At 32.5% G+C, this 24,227-nt stretch overlaps 2 protein-coding genes, 1 long non-coding RNA gene and 1 other non-coding gene across 4 annotated transcripts; 1 reads left to right on the top strand and 3 right to left on the bottom strand.

The window, feature by feature from the left end:
* Nucleotides 1-520: 520 nt before the first annotated feature.
* LOC143305313 (peritrophin-1-like) lies at nt 521-1,682 on the bottom strand. The gene is made up of 2 exons (XM_076688309.1): nt 1,540-1,682; nt 521-1,023 (listed from the first exon to the last, which is right to left on the bottom strand). Exons 1-2 carry the CDS (start codon nt 1,544-1,546, stop codon nt 707-709), a joined length of 324 nt encoding a protein of 107 aa, XP_076544424.1. The 5' UTR covers nt 1,547-1,682; the 3' UTR covers nt 521-706.
* A 314-nt stretch (nt 1,683-1,996) lies between these two features.
* Nucleotides 1,997-3,921, bottom strand: LOC143305314 (uncharacterized). The gene is made up of 3 exons (XR_013062199.1): nt 3,349-3,921; nt 3,089-3,163; nt 1,997-2,574 (listed from the first exon to the last, which is right to left on the bottom strand). It is a non-coding gene; the product is annotated as an uncharacterized LOC143305314 (long non-coding RNA).
* Nucleotides 3,922-6,714: 2,793 nt separating this feature from the next.
* Nucleotides 6,715-6,796, top strand: TRNAS-CGA (transfer RNA serine (anticodon CGA)). The gene has a single exon. It is a non-coding gene; the product is annotated as a tRNA-Ser (tRNA).
* Nucleotides 6,797-8,776: 1,980 nt separating this feature from the next.
* Nucleotides 8,777-21,612, bottom strand: LOC117609895 (MD-2-related lipid-recognition protein). Its single transcript, XM_076688501.1, has 4 exons — nt 21,452-21,612; nt 15,079-15,204; nt 11,543-11,712; nt 8,777-8,949 (listed from the first exon to the last, which is right to left on the bottom strand). The coding sequence occupies exons 1-4, from the start codon at nt 21,549-21,551 to the stop codon at nt 8,866-8,868; spliced, it is 480 nt and encodes a 159-aa protein (XP_076544616.1). The 5' UTR covers nt 21,552-21,612; the 3' UTR covers nt 8,777-8,865.
* Nucleotides 21,613-24,227: the final 2,615 nt, after the last annotated feature.

Here is a 24,227-nt window from a genome sequence, read left to right as displayed (position 1 = left end):
CAATTAGTTAAATAATTGTTTGATAAATCAGAGTGATAGCCGTATCTTTAGATTAAGTCGCGTATTATAATATTCAACTGCGTTTAATAACAATATTTTCTTTATATTTTCATTTAGAGCGAATTCTATTCTAATATTAATGATATTATTTTCTTTTATATTTCCTCTCTAGGGCAGAATCTAATCTAAAGGACTATTTGATTAATATTTCGTTAATTGATTAATTCATTACTATTCAATCAATAATAAACAATTGATGAAACGCATTAACGTTTCAATTTCACTTCTTAACCGCGCACCACACGAACCTATATCCCTAACAAAGTAAGTACATAGTAAGTAAGTCCCTTTGTGACGTTACACACTAATAAACATTGCTTCAACCTTACAATAAAAATGGAATCCTCGACCTCAAACTGAGCCTAATCCCTATTTTACTAATTACTAAATGCATAATGATTCTTCATTATTAAGGCAGGCGGTGCATAAAAGGTTTCTCAAGCTCAAAATAAAAAAGATATGCTGTGTGAAAATTTTTAATTTATATCATATGTAAGTACATGAATAACGTACACGCTAGAACATTAAACACATTATGTTTAAGAAAGTAGATTTAGAATACTTCTTAGTGGAAGAAGGCAGCAGATAATTTTCCTCGTTGTTCCTGTGGTACTCCCTGTTGTTCCTAGGATACTACTCCCGCTTCTTATTGAGATACTACTTCTTCTTGAGACATTACGTCATCTAGAATCTCGGATTTCGAGCATTTAGGATGAAGCTTGCAATTTGCTTTCCATGGATAATCGCATCTCTTCGTGGCGTTGTTGAAGTGTAAACCCAACTCGCACCTCATGGGCTTATGTAGAGGTGGTAAGCAAAGGTAGTAAGCGCCGCAATTGCACGGGTGTGGAGCATAGATTGGCCCATCTGAATTTTCGTCGTACTGCGGGCAATGCACGGTCGGCAAGTCTTCAGCATATACAATGTAGGCAATATACGCGGCAATGGTGATGAAAAATAATCCTGAAAAATGTAAATAACAAATCTAATTGCTCTTATATATTGGGATAATAATGTTACATGAACGAAACGCACGGGGGGAAGTTCTATTAAAACTTGAACCCTTTGCACTCGACATAAATTGGTATCTTTTAAGCAAGAACTATTGAAAATAATTACTGAAATGATTTTGTTTAAGTGTGATAGTATTCGAATATTTATTTTACTTCGTAGTGATAAGTACAAGCCCAATATTTATTTAAAATTGAATATTTGGAGTTATTAATGGGTTGATGATTTTTGTACCCATATTTATTATGATTTTTTTGTCTAATAAGTGCTATGCACTCTAAAAACTTTTAACATTCAATGATTTTGAATTATTTCTTCCATCTACATTGATTGCCTATTGTTTTAATTTTCCGTATTGTTTATTAATCAAATTATTAATTGAAATAGAGATGACAAAGAAAATATTATAAAAAGACAATAATAAATTACATGATATTCATGAAGTGGAATATTGTGAAACAAGCATACCCTTCATTTTGTCTTCGAGATATAAAACTTTCCAAAAATTTTGGTTAGCAATTTGATCACGACTATGTGGCAGAATTGTCGATTCCCTTTATATAGTCAATTGACTGATTATAAAATATCAACGAATTTCGGTGGTGGCCAATTCTTCCACTTCCTTGCCGTTCTTATCACTTCCATTACAGTACATATTTTTGATGCGTAAATATGATATTTGTGAATCACCCAATTTATCAATTTTTAATGTTCCAACAAGATATGAAATGTTATTGAAGAATTATCAGATCTAATGGCATATATTACGTTTCTGGATTTTAGAAAAGAAAAGCAAAAAAAAATAGAGCAAACATAGCCATTAGAAATCAATTGTTTATTGTATTTTATTAAAAATGACAAATAAAGCAATCTATTAACTAAAACTTCGCAATATTAAAGTTACAAGTATTTCGTTTACTATTTAATAGATATTTTGCTTCTGAAATATTAATACCTTTGATCATTAATATTCTATAGAACGTAGTTTAGAAACGGAAATTTCTTACAAGTTCTATTTTGATTATGTCAGATTTGTGAAGGTGATAGAGATTTACCTCGCCGCTGTGCTATCTTTTGCAGGTATTTATTATCGAATTCGTGTTTAACACGACAAATACATTTAGATGAAACACGTATCAAAGAGCATTCAAAATAACGCGACATTCATTTCTTGATACATCATAACGTGACCATTGTATTGAATTATTAACAGATAACAAAATTAACAGATATAATACTATCAATTAGTTATTCTGACAGATATTATCATTTAAAACCAAACTTGATATTGCGAACAATTTAATTTACACAAATAGATTTTCATTAATTTTGGATTAAGCTTTGCTGAGGGTAGGTTAATCTAACGCACAATCTAACGAACAATTTAAATTTTAAATAGATAAGTAAAGAGGTTGTTACGTGCGGCGCACGCGTGTGTGCTCGGAACGCTACCGGATGTACAGGGTGTCCCAGCTTAAGAGTTATAATTCCGTTATTCCGTAACTATTAATGATACAAAAAATTGTTGATAAGGGAATTGCACGGTAAAAGAGGGCCTATGTTTTGGCCGAAGTGCAAAATCTTTTGCATTATTAGTTTAAGAGATATGATGGTCAAGTTTCGTTTTTCAAATGGAACTATATATTTTTTTTTAGTTCACGTGATAGTGCTTCTCAAGACGAATTTATTAAGCTTTAATGTATACACTCGATTTTAATTAGTTTTCAAGATATAACGTTTACAAATTTCCCGATTTTCAGTAGATGTGTCTCGATTTGAGTGGCAAGTTGTAAAAGCGGCCCTATTGTTGCGGTAAGTGTCATAGCGGGGTTGTACGCAAGGAACGGCAGACCCAAAAAATAACCGCTGTGGCACTTACCGCAACAATAGGGCCGCTTTTACGACTGGAAATTTCCAGTTTTAGGGAAATCCCAGAGTTAATTACTGGCTATTGGAAATTACTTGCTAAATTATTCATAAAATAAAAACTGGAAGAGTAAAGGAGAAAATAACTCACCAAAATATATACATGTATTTGCGAATGGTTCTGAAACTCTATGATCTGCTAATCGTCTGCTAAAATGCCTGATTCCTGAAGAAAGAAAAGAACACACACAATCAGCTACTGCACTGCTTGAAATTTTGAAACTCCCGAACTATTGCAAAATCTATTAAACTAAAATTACCTGAATATATTTATATATATATGTATAAAAAGAAATAAGAGAAATAAAACTGAAAAATAATAAAAACAAATCGAATTGAAGACTTTTATACCTGAAATTAGAGTCTTTTGCCATATTTGTCTCTTTAACAAACTAACGACAAAACCCGTCTCTAAACCACTCCACGGATCTATCCGACACGCACCTCGCGATTGTACGTCAAAGAGTGTCGCAACTTGGCACCCTCGGGGAAGACCAGAGTGAGCCTAGTCCGAAATTGTTTACATTGCGTTACCGTGCGCCTAACAAATTAGGCCGCGAGGTTGATGCGTGAGGAGTGAGGAGCCGTGATTAGTTAATCGTTAAGTGCAGTAGGGATATGTGCGCTTCCCTCTCCGTTTAATCTTACTCTTTCTAATTCGAGTATATTCCTTTATTCTTCCTGTTATAATCAAAATGTCGATAATCATTACAGTACAATCAATTTTTAACAAAATTCGTTCCAATCGCAACATCATGAAAAGGAATATATATTTTTCAAAATTAACACAAATTGCTAAATCTAGACAAATGATAAATAAAATTTTGAATTCGCAACTTGGACTGACTGGCGTGGAAGAAATACAGTATGTATTACAGAATTTATTAAATTAATAGAGAATTTGAATTATTATACAGGGTGTTCGACAACAGGTGGGCAACATTTTAAGGGGTGATTCTAGGGATCAAAATAAGACGAAAATCAAGAATACCGAAATAGCGTTTGCGGCTTTGTTTTACAGTAATTTACGTTTAAAAATTTGAGTTAAAAGCGCCTGAAACCTGCAATCCGCCCAGCACCGACGATTGAACGTCAGGTCAGCAGGGGTCGGTACAGTCATAACCAAGAATCGTTGAATAGTAGAAACTTACCTCGTGCTATTCTGATTCTCGGTAATGCAGCATTCGGCTTCGATTCTTGGTTATGACTGTACCGACCCCTGCTGACCTGACGTTCAATCGTCGGTGCTGGGCGGATTGCAGGTTTCAGGCGCTTTTAACTCAAATTTTTAAATGTAAATTACTGTAAAACAAAGCCGCAAACGCTATTTCGTCATTCTTGATTTTTGTCTTATTTTGATTCCTAGAATCACCCCTTAAAATTTTGCTCACCTGTTGTCGAACACCCTGTATATATGTATGAAGAATTTTGATCATCTTCGCGAGGCCGATAAGGAACGTTTCAGAATGCTCAGCATTATCGGATCACACGAATGGAGTTTCGGGTTTACATCCGGTGATACTTAGAAGTGAAACTGATCTGTATTTTTCGGAGTGTGGTACCACGTTGATTTCAAGGAAGGAATATCCAAAAGATAGACTATCTTAAAAACATCAAAGACCGTTTCTGCGTTCGTTTAGGGAGTTCCCAGAATGCTATATGCATTGTCGAATCACATCCGGTCGATGTAAAAAAAAAACAAAGAAAAATTTGTAAAAATTTCTGTTCGGAACGTAACACAGTATTTGTAGGATATCGTAAGGTGGTTTTGCATTTTTATTGGTTGGTGTGCGTTTAATAACCATAATCAAAAAAAAAAAAAATATATTGATCGAATTTAGAAATATTTCCTACTAAATGTGAAAGGTTTCATCGCGAACATTACATTCCTTGGAGACTAACATCAAGGAACAGGTTTTTTGCTATGACAATAGTTATTAACAAAAAATTCCATAAGTTTTTGCAAGTGAGATCATCGATCAGCCGAAAAATATAAATGTAGCATTACGTTTTTTGCGATAAAGCTCGTTAGGAATGAAATAATGCAAAATGTTTTTTAACAGGATCAATCGGGAGTTATACTCTATAAGATGCAAAAGGTTTCGCTCCGATTGATCCATTCGTCTCGGAGTAATCGGCGAACATACATTTAAAAAAAATATATATTGAGTAACCTCCTCCTTTTCCGAAGTCGGTTAAAAATCTTAGTGTTTTATTGAAAAAAATAAAACAATACAAATGCTGTAAAAATAAAATGCAAATATTTATTTTATAAAAAAAAAATCAGAAACTGTGCCCATATAACTGTATAAATTTAAAGAAAAAATTAATTGCATGTAAAGAAATTAATTTATTCAAGCATAAAATGATGAAAATTGTACTTATAACTCCTATTACCAGTAGATGGGTGATAGAACGAACTTACATGTTTCTCTGTTTACATATTTGTTTATAAATTATATACTTTTGTGCAGTACGCCTAAATACAAGTTTACTTCTAAAATCTACGATTAGCACATGGTGGTAACGTAAGCAAGCACTACAAAATATTCTTTGTGTACAAAACAAATTTTCATAAAAAATGTTGCTTTCATGAAACAATAAATGTTTTTCTACGAAATAAAAAAATTGCATACATTAAAAATTAATTTTGTTTTATAATTATCAATTAATCTACGCTCGTCCATCTACTTGCTTGCTTACTCTATTTGCGGGAAAATCATACAGTCAAACTACAGAACTTGATAAATAATAATGAATTTTCCTTTCAGTTCAATAATGCAGATTTTTCTAATTTTACTTGGGGCAAAGCTGCATACTGGCTCTTTGTTAGCACATAGTCAGAATCACCCTCTATGGTATTATAAACGAAGCTACTTCGAGGATATCTCTTCCATGACAATATGTTACAGAAAAGTGTACTGCACAGGATATTTTATTAATTTTATCTTAAATTTTGTATTATACAAAAGTTCCTACAATTTTTACATCGTGTTGTACCAAAACCATTTATCAAAAGTAGTGTATTATATGAGAGTTTCTGTAATTTTCAGATCATACTTTGCAAGAACCGTGTTTACAAAGCACATACTAATATAGAAGGGTTAAGTTCTAATCATGTTACTTAATTAAAATTTTTTTTTTTTACATTATTTGTTCTTTCCAGATGTAGTTTATCAATTAAGTTCAAGGTAGGTTTACGGTTATTATATTTTCAAAGACTGTCACTAGGTGGCAAAAGCAGTACGTTCTAAAATGAATACCATGGTGACTATCGTTACTTATTTCGTTACGCATAAAAAATAAACACATTTTTCAAAAGTTGGAAAAAGAATTTAAATATATTGTACTCTAAGATTTATTATTTTAGAATTTGATATAAATAGAAAACAATTTTAAACTATTACTTGGTTTTCATTTATATAAATTTCAAAGTACATACATATATAAAATGTAACGAAGGGAATTATTTTGAAACAATTGTGTTGTTTGTTTATCCAAATTAAGCTTAATAATATATGATTTAGTGGTTATATTTCTAAATTTCTATTATGATATCGAAAAAGTATGTTGCAATAAGTTACTTAATTTATTACTCTTATTCAAGTGTTAAGTTTGTTGTTGTTTAGTGAGTTATAATAAAATTAATTTTATATGATATTGTTAAAAATATTGCATTATCTTTTTCAAGTTAACTTTGAAAAATCTTTGTTACAAGCTGCGGTGTCCGAGTGGTTAAGGAGTTGGACTCGAAATCCAATGGGTTTTTCCCGCATAGGTTCGAATCCTATCCGCAGCGGATTTCTTTTTTTCTCTCCCTACTTTCATTAAATACCTTATCATCATTAGTAAGTCATAGTAAAAACCCTAATGTTAAAATTTATGAATCCTTTGGTAGTATTTTATAGTTTATGTTCTAGAATAATACAATTATTTAAACAAAGCAATAAAAATGCATTTCAGACTCAAGCAACTAATAAGATATTACAAAAATTATTAACATATTTTGCAAATATTTGGATAATTATTTAAAAGTTTGCTTTCCACTCCGATCTTAATAATTTTTGGATATGTGGTAGGGGGTGTAATTTTGAACAACATTTTGCTTTTGAAGTATGTGGTGGAACCGGTTGGTCGAGGTTTTATTCCAGATGTCGATGATGTATGCTTATGAGCGTTTTCCTTGAAGTTGGTCGAGATGAGTAAAGATGAGTAAAGATGATCTGAAAGAAATGCTGAAAGAAAATGTTAGAATGAAGGCGCGTAAAAAAAAGGTGAGAGTCAGGAAGTTACCAGGAACTTTTCGCATTATTGCCACCATGGGAGAGGCAGGATTGAACGGAAAGAAGAAGCACGGAAGTTGTAGGTGAGGATACCTATAACAATATACTCGTTATACATACAGGGTGTCTCAGAACTAGATCGAATTCCGTGGAGGGGTGGTTGCTGAGGTGATTCTGAATAACTCTTTCTTTTGCCAAAATGTTAGTTAAGGCTTATTAACGAAATTATTAACGAAATCCTTTCCGAGATGTAAGCAATTGAAAATTAGAATATCAACTTTCCAAGCACGTGTTTTGCTTTCGAACAGCTGACAGCTGAGCAGATCCTGGAAAACATAATTGAACATTGACTGTCGTATAATATGCATTCGGTTCAGACATAATTTTGCTAGGGAACGGACAGAACGTGTATTAAAATTCATCATGTACCACAATGTACAATGTACCACATTATGTACCATACAATCAAGGGGATAAAAATTACAACGATAACCTCATTTAAAAATAACCTCATTAAAAATAAAAATTAACTTTTCTGATAATTGTTCTGAATGATTTATTAGAGAATCGTCTAATATTAATCTTTCAACAGTATAATCAGATATGCTTTGAATATTTATTTCTGCCAAATAATCACTGACTATGATTGGAGATGAGGAATAACATTCCTTTTTTGTTTTAGAAAGTTTATTGTAGGAAAGATATACAATCAGCATCTAATCACATTAAATTTTATGATTTCTTTTTTAAATCGTCATCAATATACAGAATAGATCACTTAAATGGGAATACCTAAATATCTTCTTTATTTATAGATTTATGAAAAAAGTCCTGCGAACGAAGTTATCTAGCTTCAAATGGCAGGTGTAGCCATACGAATACCTTTTTATAAAGTCACTTTTTCTATAAAATCATAAATAACGGATATATATGTATATGTATAGATGTTCCTATGTATGTAAGTGACCCAACCCTGTATCATACCTGGTGTGTAACATTATGAAAAAATTAAACAATTTCAACTGGTGTTAGAGCTTCATTACACGAAGAAAGTAAGTTTGCTTTTTTGCATTCGTAAAAATCAATTGATTACTCAAAAAATATTTGATGAAGTAGAAAAGTCGGCCCTTTTGTAATCAAATCGGACTCCCTCCGATTCCGATCATTTTTGAATATGTTGTAAAATTCGACATTTTAAGAAACTTTTTTCCTCTAAATATCTCGGACTCGATTGGTTTGCGAGATATTCGCGAAAAAAGCTTCTTTTCTACAAGTTCACGAAATACTTTTTGAGTTATATTACATACCGGTTTGAATAAAGTGATTTTGAGGGGATTACGTTTAAAATATTAACTATTAATTTTTGCAAAGTCTTCCAGAAGCACTAAACAATTGACTTATGGAAGAAAAAAATGTTTCGATCTTTTAACTGGGATTCTCTCCTTAATTAGCAGGTAGTGTGTATAAAAATGGAAGAAGAAGAAATAAGAATACACTTTCATAGTCGTAATGATTTGTTTATTTGATTAATTGATAAAATCGCAGATTGAATTGTCGCGATTGGACGTCTCACATATAGCTGATATTATTTCACGATTTTAAATTGAAACATGAAGCAACATTCTTGTTCTTGCTCACCCCAGATTTTCCATTTGACGTCATACGTTCTCTGAAACAAATATAGTCGTTATTCAACAAATCGTATAAACATGAAAGATTTTTATATGCATCATTAAAAAAAACAGTATTAAACTTTCCTCTTTCATTTTGTTCTTATATTTACCGTTTACAAGAAAAACACTGGCTAGTAAATCTCTGAACACCCTGCATACATATGTATCTTAAAAAATGGACTTACAGGATGATTCTTTCGCTACGCGCCACAAAAGAAGTGCCGCCTACCCTAAAGTTTCGACAAACGCCAAATAATTGAAATACAGTATAGACTCGTTATAAGCTAAAAAGATCTGTACGATATTTGCAAAGAAACCATCCCCACCACTGGGGGGTATACCCCTCGAGACGTCTCGAAGCTCGCCCGCCGAGTAGCGTAACATGATCTTGGATCAGATATCGGTGAGGCAACAGTAATGCAACAACCTAACTTTGCTATTTTTCATTTTTTTTTTATAGAACTTTTTCCATGATATTTCTGACATTTTTCTAATTAAAATGATACCAAACACGATATAATTCGGACCATATTTACCATGTAAACTAGTTACAACCAAACGCACGGGACCGGACTTTTGCCTACAACGTGTAGTTCCACTATTGTTTGATGTTAGCCGACTGCTTCGAACGTAGAAAAGAACCTTGAGTGCAAAAGAGGACGGAGCGAAAACAAACCGTTCTATGTCGATGAGGCAAATTAACTTTGTTATTTTTCATTTTTTTTTTTATAAAACTTTTCATGATATTTCTGACATTTTTCTCATTAAAATGATACCAAACACGATATAATTCGGACCATACTTACCGTGTATATTTGTTCGGTCCGATGCAAAACACAATGTGCGAGGATTTCGAAAGACAGTTCCGTGCGTTTGGTTGTAACTAGTTTACACGGTAAATATGGTCCGAATTATATCGTGTTTGGTATCATTTTAATTACAAAAATGTCAGAAATATCATGGAAAAAGTTTTATAGAAAAAAAATGATAAATAACAAACTTACGTTGTTGCATTAGTGTTGCCTCACTGACATAGAACGGTTTGTTTTCGCTCCGTCCTCTTTTTCACTCGCTGTCCTTTTCTACGTTCGAAGCAGTCGGCAAATATCAAACAATGGTGGAACTACACGTTATAAACAAAAGTCCGGTCCCGAGCGTTTTGCTTATAACGAGTCTATACTGTAGTTTACGTTTAAGTACTCAAACTATTTAATTTTCGAATTGTCGAAATGATAAGTCAGAATAACATAACTGGCGGACCTTATTATTTCATGTACACGTTATACAGTAATGCTTCGAAATAAGCAAGTGGTCTCTGCTTCGAAATAAGCAAGTCGCTATCCCCTCTTCTTTGTTTGAAGTCGCCCGCAAAGTGAGAGGTACGAGAAACGAGTGAGAGGTCCATCAAAGCGCGAAGCCGATGTTTAGGGTAATAAATTTCACGCTCGACTGAGCAGTGACATCGGTTAGTAGAAGAAGGATGGAATATATATAATGCTTTCTCAGTCTGGTATATTTGCTTCGAAATAAAGCATAGTGCGAGAATGAGAGGGCATGTTATATTCTATCCTTGTCCAAAAAATAACATCGCTGCTCGACCGATCACTTTATGATTTGCCGCTACCTCGGATCTCTCACTCGTTTCTCGCGTTTTCTATCGTCCCGTTTCAAGAACAAAGTCAAGCCGAATAGGTACCTGCTTCGAAATAAGCAACTGTTCGGTCCCGAGCCACTTGCTTATTTCGAAGCATTACTGTACTTATCGTTATCGTTAATAATAATCATTAATATTAAGCAGAAAGTTTAAGCAGTAAATACATAGTTTTTAAATCTAATAAATTCACAATAACGGAAGAAGCAATTTCATTTTACGACATAAATTAATATTTCTCAAATTTCAAAGCTCTTGGGAAAAAGAAAGAAATTGATTTCAAGAGTACGTATTTATTTATAAAGGTGTGCGAGAATTCGAGAATATCGAATCGGTTTGGGTTCTTAAAAATATATACATATGCAAGAATTTGCCAATTTTTGGTACCCGATACTCAGGTGCGAAAACTCGAGGATATCGAATCGGTTTGGGTTCTTAAAAATATACACATATGCGAGAATTTACAAATTTTTAGTACTCGATACTCAGATCGGGTCAAAATTTGTTTTAGTCGGCTCAGACTAAACTAGATACTGCTTTTTGTAAATACTTTCAATCCACAACGAAGTTTGTTCCGAAACAATTTTTAAAATTCTGGTAATTCCTGACCCGATCTGAATATCGGGTACCGAAATTTTAAAATTCTCGCAGACCTGTAATATTTAATAACCCACCTTATTAACATTTATAACTGTATTTAATAAAGGAATAATCTATGAAATAATAAATAAAATATTTATAATTTTAATGTTTTAAGGTCTTAATAAATAGATCACTGTATATGCAACTTTTTTATATTGCAATTAAGTAAAATAAACAATTTGTTGCTAATAGGAATATTTATTTTACTGATAGCAAATGTAATTTTTGATTAGCTTTGTTAAGATGAAAATGTTAAGAATAATAGGTATACAAATAGAATGGTGTTGCATACTTACAACAGGATATTTTTTCAGAATTGGTATTTCCGCATGATACACGTATCTTTGTCCTGCTTCGACTGGACACGTGGTTGATAAGCAAGCATCGGGGTCCATTCCCAAAAATGGAATATCCATTACTTGACTAGCCCAGAAAATTCGGACGTTCATCTTGTCTGACGAGAAGTCTACAGAATAACAATTTATACATTTCTTTTATATGGCCATCGTTAGTGGGATTTCAAATTAATCTTCTAACCCTTTGAAGACGTACTTTCAATATTTACGTTATTTGCAACTTTTATAAATTTTTACAATCAACATAAATATAATCGAAGGTTTGATCAGATTTTTTTAAAATTCTGAAATCCTGAAATTAAGATCCTAAAATCCTAAAATTCCTTAATAGGTATAAAAATAAGTTGGGGATGAAGAAAGGGTTGGGATAGATATTTATTGTTACTTTTTCTTTGTTGAAAGTTACGGCAATCAATATAACGCGTTCACCTACTAGAGCAAGAAATAAATCAAAATTTTCTTTTGATTAATAGTTCAGAACTGAAATATCTTAACTTTCCTGTTTTTCCTAAGATCAACTACTCATCATTAAAAGAAAGAATGGACAACTTACCAAGCACAATGGTGAAAAATATAAGATAGAAGTATACATAAGTATATTCGCTTTGGAAGTTTGCTGTATGTTGTCTAAAAATCTGGCAAACGGAAGAGATGAGAATTCTACGACTAGCCTGACCGGCAGTCGGTATTTTGCCGAACAATCAGTTAAACGAATCGCGACGCAAACTCAGTCTCTACGTTACACGGGCTCTACGTCACGTACCTAACGATTTTTCGATGAAGAGTGATTTGCCTCAGTCAGTGATCGTAGTCTCAGGGTTCGACTTGAGATCGGTACCCTGCGTGAGGACATCACTAGCAAATCCTAGTACGAGTCGAAGAGCACGGTCCATTCCGTGATTGGTTTGTCGTCACGCGCTAACAGAACTCTCATCCCTTCTTGACTTCCTTGTTCTCTTGCTCTGTCTTCGAGTTATCTATTCGGCTGTAGTTCCGAATACGACCGGTCGCCGATTAAGATGAAATTTTGAGGGGGAGGGGGGAGAGTGGAGGGAACCCAAAATATAAAGTGGTATCTTCAGTTTCCTATTAGTAGTTTCCAAGATATTAATTAAAAACTTTCGTACAATACATAGAATTTTTCCTATACAGACGCAACTAACACTACCGTCATCGTCAAGTGTCGAACAGCCGTTGACACCATAGCGATATCGGCTTCCGTTTCTATAGGGTGTTCCATGTAAAATCCATTTCTTTAGTTACATTACGTTATGTTTTATATTTTACTACTAATTCTCAAGGAATTAAACACATTTGATTTATATGTAGGTTAGGTTAGGGCAGATAAATTTCCGACCGCCGGAAGGCGGCCGGCAACGCTACAACAGTCGTCGTATCTCCAAAGTTTTGAATAAGACACCCTATACATAGTCAGGTTGAAACCCCCGCTGTGACAACAGCTGTTCGACACTTGACGATATCAGCTTACTACTGCGAAGACGGTAATGTTAGTTGTGTCTGTACAGGAAAAATTCTATGCATTGTACGAAAGTTTTTAATTAATATCTCGGAAACTAATAGGAAGCCGAAGATACCACTTTATATTTGGGGTTCCCTCCCCCCTCCCCCCTTCCCCTGAAAATTTCATCTTGATCGGCGACCGGTCGTATTCGGAACTACAGCCGTAATTTTTGGCTGTAAACGCGTTAATAATTTAGTCGAAAATATTCCTTCGCTTGAAATAATTGGCAAAGTTTCGGTTGCCAGGCAAATTCTCGAAATTTCTTACCGTGTATGTTTATTGCCCTATTCGACCCTTATTCGAAAGGCTCCCGAACATTCGCAGTGGTTATCATACACTCTTTTCGTATCATTTAATCTTCCCCGTCATTCATTCTCGTCTATGCCGCTTTTTATTAACTATATTCATTTCGCGAATAGGAACCGACTAGCGCTTGTACTACAGGGAGGAGAGATACTCAAATTAAAGTATAACTAAAAATCATGTTTTCCTCAGTTCTACGCGGTTGGCATGGGAAGGATTCCGAGTGCGAAGCACTGCCTAATCGCGTAGCGAAGAGTGTTTATGAGATCTCTTCCATAACGGAAATAGTTTCATATACAGGGAGATTCTCTCGGCGCGCAACACAATAGTCGCCCCGCACAATGGAACCCTGCTGTGTTTGCGGGCAAAAAGCCCAGGAGGTCAAGTCGTCGGACCCAAGACTGCTCTGTGTGTTTTGGATCCGACGACTTGACCTGGGCATTTTGCCCGCAAACACAGCAGGGTTCCATTGTGCGGGGCGGCTATTGTGTTGCGCGCCGAGAGAATCTCCCTGTATCTTATTGAACACGCAGTTAAATACGGCAATAGTTCCAAGGAAGGTTAATTATGTTATTCGAAAGAACTAAATACACATAGTCTCCTTTGTGTGCCTCGCCTGGGATTACTTCCATGTGCGTCGCACTGACGAGGTACACAAAATCGGTATAATAGCAGTTGAAATAAAATAAAATGAACGAAATAATTTAGAAAAGTGTAATAATTATTATAATCTCAAACCCTTTTCTTGTGCTCCTCATATGGGAATTACCTCCAAGTGCTACCCACCCGATGAGGAACGCAAGGTGGAATTTTCAAAAAAATATTTTAATAATTATAAGACCATAACTAATGATTATATGCAACGCCGAATGAAGGGGATATCTAACAGTAAGGGGGCAACATCCCTGGGCCTCACTTTCTAGGAGTTCCTCTTTTAATCCTTCTATATACTATGTCAAAAAATATTGAATGAAATTGTTTTAAACTATTACAGTTGTTTTTTGAAATTAAATGTGTAATTTGAGGTAATAATAATATTTAATTCGGTCCTGATTATAATATAATTTGTAAGTTATAATATAAGTAATATTATAAATATATCATTGTAAAAATCTTGTATTCACCGCCATACGAAGTGAGCGTGTTATAAAATCATTTATTTAATGTTTTAAATAAAATTCATTTATGTTCGGCTTGATTTTATTTTAATTAACATTTATTTCTTTTTAAAAGAATTTCCAAACCAAATGTGAACAGAATTTATGTTGCATTCGTGAAACTATTCATAACATCTGTTACATTTATTAAACTTTTTCATTTAATCATTTTTTAATAAACAATGTCCAACACGTGTGGAATGCTTTTTCCCTAAAGAATAACATGGAACGATTTCAACTCTTTACATGGAGGTATGAAAGAAACACCCCTAAACTTTATCATTTTTGTTCTCGAAAATTATTTAAAATATTTGGATAAATCAAAATGTAAATTTTGTTCTTTCTGATCCAAGTACAAATATAGGTATATCTCTGTTTCAAAATATTACTTCAATATGAGTTTTTGCATATAACGAAAGGGAATACGTAATTAGAAAAAATAATTAAATAAGTTTTGGATAATGGATAAAAATTATACATGCTAGAAGACTTACCAGGTGTGTAGTGAAAAGTCATGTTTGAAGTAATTCCTCTTTTTACTTTACATGGTTTCTCCTCTGCAGCTTCTTTACAGGGATCTAAATACACTTCATGTATGGTGCAATTTGATGGTGTATTAGCTGAAAAAAAAGAATGATCATTTTATAATGTAGTTTTTGGAACTAATAATTGATGTATAAATAATTTATAGAGGGGAAACCAGAACAGAATGGTACATCCGAGTAAAACCGCATACTAAATAGGTATAGTTACCTATTTCGATAATAATCAATTCGTAAAACATGGACTTTTACTATTTTACATCATATGGATATTTTACTATTTTTTCCCATATTGAGGCGTTTGTTACGAAATGAATTGTTAAATTTTTTCCTTTTAATGATTCGAATGATTCGATGTTTTGAAGGATTAGGAAACAATTTAATTTATGACCGATTTCGTTTTGGACGTGAAGCAGAAGAAAAATTGGATGAATATTGGACGTGTTGGTGGTGCAATATTTTACGTCCAAAACATTTTACTTCGCGGTAAATATTTAGATTACTGTTACCACACCCAATGTCGTTGATCTTTACATACATATATTGTAAAAGACATAGCTCTGAGTAGCTTTTCCTTATAACTTACATAAGAGGTGGTCTCTGATAGTTTCTAATTGTAAGCATCTAATAATATTGGCGCCCTGGGCAAGATTAACGATTACCCATTAAAATACAGGGTGTTCGACAACAGGTGGGCAAAATTTTAAGGAGTGATTCTAGGAATCAAAATAAGACGAAAATCAAGAATAATGAAATAGTGATTGCAGCTTTGTTTTCCAGTAATTAACGTTTAAAAATTCGAATAAAAAGCGCCTGAAACCTGCAATCCGCCCAGCACCGACGACTGAACGTCAGGTCAACAGGGGTCGGTACTGGCATAACCAAGAATCGTTGAATAGTAGAAACTTACCTCGTGCTATTCTGTTTCTCGGTACTGCGGCATTCGGCTTCGATTCTTGGTTATGACTGTACCGACCCCTGTTGACCTGACGTTCAGTCGTCGGTGCTGGGCGGATTGCAGGTTTCAGGCGCTTTTTACTCGAATTTTTAAACGTTAATTATTGGAAAACAAAGCTGTAAGCCCTATTTCGTTATTTTTGATTTTCGTCTTATTTTGATCCCTAGAATCACCCCTTAAAATTTTGCCCACCTGTTGTCGAACACTCTGTATATCTATGTAGGTAAAAAACGCGTTAGGCAAGATGTAGACATAAATGCCGCAGCATATATGTAATATTACATATGAGATGTAGATAGAGAGAAGAGACAATGAGAAAATATTGGTATGTATTGTATTCGCATACTAAGGACAGCGGGCCTCGGCGCGCCCTACAAATCTAGCGCCCTGGATGATTGCCCGACCGCGCCCCCTTGCCTCTAACGCCAGCACTGATTGTAAGTTGATTCGGAACAAAAAGTCAGAATTTGAAATATATGATTCGATGACTATTTGCAAACATAAATATTTACTCTTAATTAGTCTATCTTCATTGAAAAAATAAACCGTTCGTAATTGTTGTATTATGCTAAATTTGAATTGTATGGAATATGAATAAAGATAGGTGATATTAGGATAGATTGTAATGAAGATAACTGATGAACAAAAGATGTTGTTTAGACAAATCTTATTGTTAGTAAAAATTCATGTAAAGTAAAATAATCTAATCTAATTTAATCTAACATAACTTAATTTTAGTCACGATTGCTCGTGTTCTGATTTCGAATTTAAAACAAGGATTAAGTTTGGTTAAGTTATTTGATTAATATTTGTAGAAATTACTTAATAAATTTAGTGCATAATTTGAATGTATCGTAATTCCATAGGAGATGAAATATACGTATTACTGGTACCTCCTTCTATTTTAAATATCTTAAGAAATATAAGAAACCACCGATTAAGTTATAAAAAAAAGTTACTCAGAATTATGCCCTTTACAACATATACGAAGGTCAACGAAATCGGGGGTGGCTCCAGTAATCTGCATCTTTACTTGTCTACTTCGCTACTAGCTACAGTTATCAATGCCGTTCGTTCAATTTATGAAGACTTGAGTGAATAATGATTGTTATAGAGATGTGTTGATGGCTTCCACCATAATCATGACAAGAGTGTGGACAAGTTAATTTGAAAAGTAGCTCTAAAAATAGTGTACAGTAGCACTTCGGCAGTAGAAATTGCAACTTATGTTGCTGCCAGAGATGTATGAGAACCTGAGGAGGTAGGATCTAATCGATTTGGGAATTTTTCGCAAAATCGGAATGTTTGCATTTCTGAGACTCCAAGAACCTAAATCACCTTTCAGAACGAAGTTTCGATTTTCCAATACTATATGTTATGGAATTATACAATACATCCCACAGGATAAAGATAATGTAATAAATAAATAACATGATATTTTACTTCAAATTAGCGTGTAAGAAAAGGTAATTCCCCTACATTTCTTGTTAATACCTAATTTTATTCTTGTAGGTGTAATAATAATACCAGTAGTATATAATTTTTATATATACAGGGTGTTTGACAACAGGTGGGAGATTCTTTAAGGGGTGATTCTAGGGATCAAAATAAGACGAAAATCAAGAATGTCGGAACAGCGTTCACGGCATTGTTTTTTAATTATAAACGTTAAAAAATTCAAGTAAAAAGTGCATGACGATTGAATGTCGCGTCAGTAGGAGCCTGTATAGTCATTGTCAACAATCGTTGAATACTACAAGTTCACCACGTGCTATTCTGTTCTTAAGTGCTGCATTATTTAATGACATGTGAACAGTAGACAATCCCGTATTCATTTTACTGACAAGGGAATGGTCAAAAGTGGATGGTAGAGTTGCTCGTCCAGACTATGTTTATTCGAAAGAGAATGTAACGAGGAGTTTATGGCACAATTATTGGGTGCCATTGGCAACGGGTTTATGGGACTTTGAAATTTTCATATTTTTAAGTGCAAGTGATCACACAAGTGCAAATTCCATCACACATGCAATTTTCCTTGAAACTCATCTTAATTGTTAGTAAACATCATTTAATCATCTCAAATTCATGCCTTTGTCACTATTACAGTTAATTTTCATTTCATATTTCGATTTCTCATGTTTTCTAATCATTTGCACTTAAAAATATGAAAATTTCAAAGTCCCATAACTTTTGAACCCGTGGCCAATGGCACCGAGAAATTGCACCATAAACTCCTCGTTTCATGCTCTTTCGAATAAACATAGGCTGGACGAACAACTCTATCATCCCCTTTTGACCATTCCCTTGTGAGTATGGTGTGTGTTATAACATTTCCTCTGAGATAAAAAAAAAAGTTCAATACTAGGCAATGATTTTTCAGCACTTTATATCATTACTCTAATAAAAAAAAAGAATAGCAGGTGATAAGCTTTTAGTATTCAATGACTTTCGGCTGTGACTGTACACGCCCCTAGTGATACGACCTTTTATCGTCGGTGCTATGCAGGTTGCTGGTTTTAGGCACTTTTCACTCGAATCTTTCAACGCTAATAACTAAAAGACAAAGCCGCAAACGCTATTTCGTCATTCTTGATTTTCGTCTTATCTTGTCCCCCAGAATAATCTATTAAAATTTGTCTAACTTTTGTCGAACACCTTCTGTAACTCACAGACTAGGTAAAGTTTCAAACCTTATACAGGGTGCTACAATTTAAATAAACTTCAGTACCATGTAGAAGACCAATAAACTAAGAAGAACAAAATCATAAAAAAGAAACAAAAAAGGTTTTATTTCTTCACTTATTTATTCATATTATCATTTATTTAATGAAAACACTGTATACTATTATTTGTTACTAATCAACATAAGAGTATAACTAATCGTGAGAGACTAAATCTGTGGTGTAGTACACCAAATATTTTTCAAAGCAATGCTATTGCAAAGCAATTTAGCTGCAATTATAACTAAAAGTGATGCTTGCACTGCTGCGAGAGTTTTTTGTACCATTGATGGCATTTTAAATAGCATCTTCAATAAATAGATAATATCCTAAATAAATAAGTGAAAAAACAAAAATTTCCATTTGTTTCTGTTTTACGATTTTTTCAAAAATGAAACAAAAATAAACCTCCAAAGGAATTTATTGGTCCCCTATACGACAGCAAAGTTTTGGCATTTTAATTGGGGACATCTGGTGTCTAATATAATTATAAGAACATCTACAATTTTGTGTCATTCATTATCAATAGTTACTTGTTAATTAGTTTTCAAACGATTTGCATTTTTAAATACATTCAGTGTGCCAATAAGGAAATCCGTTTGCAATAACAAAGTTTTAATTAATCACAATTGTATTGCAATCTATCGGCATTATAAAATCACAGAACATATGACTCCACATAAATGCACAATTAGACATTACATTGACTTAGGTATTCCAAAGTTGGCGCATTTTTATATTCTGTGTTAAAGGAAAGTTTAACTGTCTTTAAAAAATATTAACTTGATTTACTTCAACTAATTTCATATGACCGCACATTAAACATAAAATTTCCTTCATTAGATCACTTTTTGATTACGAAAAGCCAATTAAAAAAAACTTGTCCAGACGTAATACAATTAGATATGTAATTGATTATATTTTGTAAATTTCATCAAAGAGATAGTAAATAAATACTATTAATAAATTTCAAATTTAGTATATTGAAGGCAGTGGCTTGAAATTAGTTGTTACGGTACCGAACTTTTGATAATGTCTGTATGGATTTACGTCCTAATTAATAATTATTGACAACAGTGTTATCTTTGAAACGTAAACACTATGGTTTGCGTAATTATCTTACATTATATATCAGCAGAATACTTAAATATGTTTCCTTCTTTCTTACATGGGAGAAATGTATACATATAGTAACACAAAATTAAATAAAAAACTAAATGCGTTACTTATTGATACAGTAGTAAAAAATTGGAAACAATTTAAACAAATGAAAAACGATGTATTTAACAGAATAATTGATAAATACATCTACGATTTATATTCATTGCCTGATGATTTAAAGGTGTATCAAAAAATTAAATAAAGTTATTTAATAAACTGATGCTTTTTGTTAAATATAAATAGCATAAGCTTTAATTCTCTCTTTTTGTATTAGAAAAGAAATTTGAAACAGTAGAAACTTCTGTATCAGAAATTATGTGAACATGAATTTGTTAATATCTAAGCTTTATAAATATTGACATTGGTATCCTCTTACATCAAGCCATTTGAATTTAATAACCCTTAAGTATAAACATTCTTGTAGAAATTCATCTTTTATAATCAGTACACGTTTGATTATAATTCATACACTAAATATAAACGATACTTTCCACTTAAATAATGAAACAATGCACTTGTATCTTATAAATATTAGCACTTTGATGACCACATATTTCATAAATGTTCTTTTTCCTTCATAAAATAGATTTATATTTGACTACTTCAGTACTGTACACAGAAAAATTTATACGTTTTAACCATTGGATGGCGGATTATCAAAAAAGCCTCAATTTCATATTATTTCATTTTCTGAATTTGACTCTTTTCCTTTAAAAATTATTCTTCCAATACATCAAACTCTTTCGTTTAAAAATTATACATTTAATTTTAGGTTAATACCCTTGTATGTTTGAATCTCAATTGACCTATACTCCTCTGTTCGCGGGTTAAAGTACAATTTATAGCTGATACAGTAAATATTAATAAACCACAGGAAAACAATATTAAAATTTACGTACTATAATCACAAATTGGTATCAACTCGAGAACACCATAATCATGAGAAAGCTAATTAAAATATCGTACAGTTGGTAAAATGTTTAACTACTATTGTTTAATTTTCAAGTAACGATTTCCGTATGAATCTCAGAATCTAAAAGTCCACAATTTTCAATTTTCAAATTTGTCAAGTTGTTTTTATGGAAATATATTTAGAAGATAGTAGTTAGGTCAGTGTATTTTTTCCATTAAATGTTCCATTATCAGGACGGTAAAAATACAACAGATATCTTAATGAAGATTATCCATGAGACAATTATTTATAACCAGCTTTCTATTCTTAAGCTGATTATTTTTGTTTGAAACATTCAGAACATTCTAATGAACCGAATAAATTTGAGAAATTTTTGAAATTTTATGAGCATTACATAAAGATTTTGAACTACATAAAAATTTTACCTTGATTTTATTATCAAACTCTGCTACAAATGTTCTAAACAAGTCAATGTCTAACATATCACAAAAAGCACAGGGAGTTATTGAATTTGAATTTTATTTTCCATTAACCCGCGAGTGAAATAATTGAATTATTTGAATTGATACTCACAATCAGGGTAAGGACACGGTCGCCATGGGATGAGTTCTGCGTAAACCATGGACAAGGCCAGGAGCAGAAAAACGAAGATGAATTCACTGTGTCGGTTCATCCTCGATGGACGATCGTCGCGAAATGAAGGAAAGACGGGTCGAGTTTATGAACAGAAGGCGAACGATGGCCGAGGAGAGGTCCAAGAGTAGGGGCCATAGGTCAATTGAGATTGTATCTTTAACCGCGAGAAAACTGTACGCGCTTGCTTTATTTCTTCCAATGTATGTACGGCTAACCACGTTTATCACACTCTATTGTTCATGCGCTGATTCACTAGCTATCCCAATTGAATCAGTGAGTTTAAAGATAGTACAAGTCCAAAAACCACATTTTCAGATATTTTGAGAAAATATAGTCATTTACGAAATTATTGCTGTATAAAAATATATAAAATATTAAACAGTGGATCCTATAGTTTATATTTTACAGTATTAAGATTATGAAGGAAAATAGTAAAGATCAATTTAAAAATTTAAGAATAGTGTGACAATATTTTAACAACTACCGATGGTACGTATTCGTGACTTTAAGATGTAACTTTTTACAATAACACTTTTTTATTTAATTTTCATTTAGTGTATTATGTATGTGTTAATTATAATTGAAAAAAAACTAATTTCGTAAACTGATGGAAATATTAAAATGTAATCGACACTACAACTTATTTTGTAGAAATTTTTCTATCTTGATTGAAAAATCTTTCTATCATATATGTATAAAGAATTTCTGCATTTCTAAAGTACCAGAAAATGGTAACTGCATTATCCAAAAAAGATCAGAAAGGAACCTACTATACCTATATGAGGTGTACAAATTAATTCTGACTTATCTATTTTTTTTTTTTAATTGAAGATTTATTTTTAAAAAATCATGATAATTTCAATTATTTAAGTAATTGTTATTCAAATACATAGAAGCACGGGGAATTATTCAAATTTAAAATGATAATTAAGAAGGTCTGATACTAAAGGCACCACCTTAATTTGTACACCTAATAAATATGCACAAATGTTAAAATGTAATTATAATCATCGTTCCATTATTACAACTTTTCTGCCGTTCTTTAATTTGAATGGAGAAATTGCATGCTCTGAGAAAGTCACAGATGTCAATTATATGTCTAAGGATGAGAATTAATGGGAAAGTTGACAAACTGAATGTCACCTTAGAACACAGTTTTCTCATTTTACTTCCTGCTATTATTTTAAATCAGCACAAATCAAAGGAATCTAAGTACATGCTCCAAAAATGACAATAGGGTTGTAAAATATTTGTAAGCACGAATATTTGCAAATGCACTGATAACTTGATTTTTAACATTTTCTGTTTACTTTCTTTTTATTTTTGAAATCAGGTGAAAATACAAAATTCCTCTATATTCTATAGAATACGAAACTAATAGTTATACATCGAACACATGAAAATAGCATAACATGGGAATATAACATAAAAAAGGAACAATAGATTTGTATAAACATTGACGTAACTAGGATTTTTTCTCGGATAGGCAAAATCCCTCAGAAATTTTATAATTTTGAAAATTTGAAATCTCAGAATTATGGAAGTTTAGAATGGCTAATCTACATTTTCATGGAGGGAATTGATCCACCTCGTTACTTACGATTAGTTACGCCAATGTGTTTAGACTTGTTTATTCTAACTTTCTCACGATATATTGGTAATGCAATTTTTATTGTTAGTTTTTCATTTATTATATTGAAACATGTGCAATAATTAAGTGAAAGAATTTTCTTGATTTTACCAATAGGAAGAGGAACGAGAAAAGTGATAAAAAGTTGTGATACTGATTCCATTTTTATATTTGTGCTTATTTTTTGAAACTGTCCCACTGCTTTTAGGATATATAATTATCCACTACTACTAAAATTGGCCAAAGTTTACCTTTGTTCTTTAAAGGTGTTATGATTAATTATTTTACATTTACTAACATTTTATTTCATTGCTTTTAAATAGGAAAGCTGTGTTAATTTGCAATAAGCAGTAATTGTGCACACGTTCCGCGTCAATGTGGTTGATTAAATCTAATTCAATCGCTCCACTGGAGCAACATTTAATTCGCACAGGACGCACAGTTTTGAAGCTACACTTGTAGTTAATTAGTATTGAAATTCTAAACTTCTGAGCCTATAACATCTAATAAGGATTATGTACTGCTTCTGTTTTAAATTGATTAATTAAAATAAAATTATAAAGGACATTCTTTCTTGTACAAGATCTATTCTTTGCACTTACTTTGCATTAACATAGAAATATAAAATGATTATATAGCTTTCCTATATTTTTTAAGTTTTGCGAAAGAAATTGTTTGCAAAAGAAGTGAATGGTAAAATAATGTTACATTTGTCGATAAAAGCAAATTTCATGTTTTTAAGTTTGGTAGTCGCGTTATGGCAAAGCGCAAAAAATGAAGAATTTATAATAAAACATACAAAACGGATAGTTAAACACAGTGTTGCAAGAATATCATGTAAGGAGCGGTATTTTGTCAATGAAGATTGATGAATTACTTTTTATCAAAAGTGTTATGGACAACAACAGAAATGCAACAAATATGGAAATTAGCAAATATTTTTAACCTCTTCTGAGTAGCAGTTGCAAATATACAGCTCAAGTTATTGCAAAATTTCAATTGCATAATTGTCTAAAGGTATTATATTCTCCATCCCTGTATTGTAGAACTAGAAAAATAACAACAACCTGTAAAAAAATATTG

The sequence above is a fragment of the Osmia lignaria genome, chromosome 5, assembly GCF_051020975.1.
Source record: "Osmia lignaria lignaria isolate PbOS001 chromosome 5, iyOsmLign1, whole genome shotgun sequence".
In the NCBI taxonomy this organism is placed as follows: Eukaryota; Metazoa; Arthropoda; class Insecta; order Hymenoptera; family Megachilidae; genus Osmia; species Osmia lignaria.
Note: the sequence above shows the minus strand (reverse complement) of the source record. Positions and strands in the feature narration are given on the sequence as shown.

Bases quoted from the DNA above. Each gene is read 5' to 3' on its own strand.
- LOC117609895 (XM_076688501.1), bottom strand. From the start codon at position 21,551: ATGAACCGACACAGTGAATTCATCTTCGTTTTTCTGCTCCTGGCCTTG. The intron at 15,205-21,451 runs GTGAGTATCAAT...CTTTTTTTTCAG, and splicing joins ACCGTGTCCTTACCCTGATT to CTAATACACCATCAAATTGC. The intron at 11,713-15,078 runs GTAAGTCTTCTA...GTTATTCTGTAG, and splicing joins GACTTTTCACTACACACCTG to ACTTCTCGTCAGACAAGATG.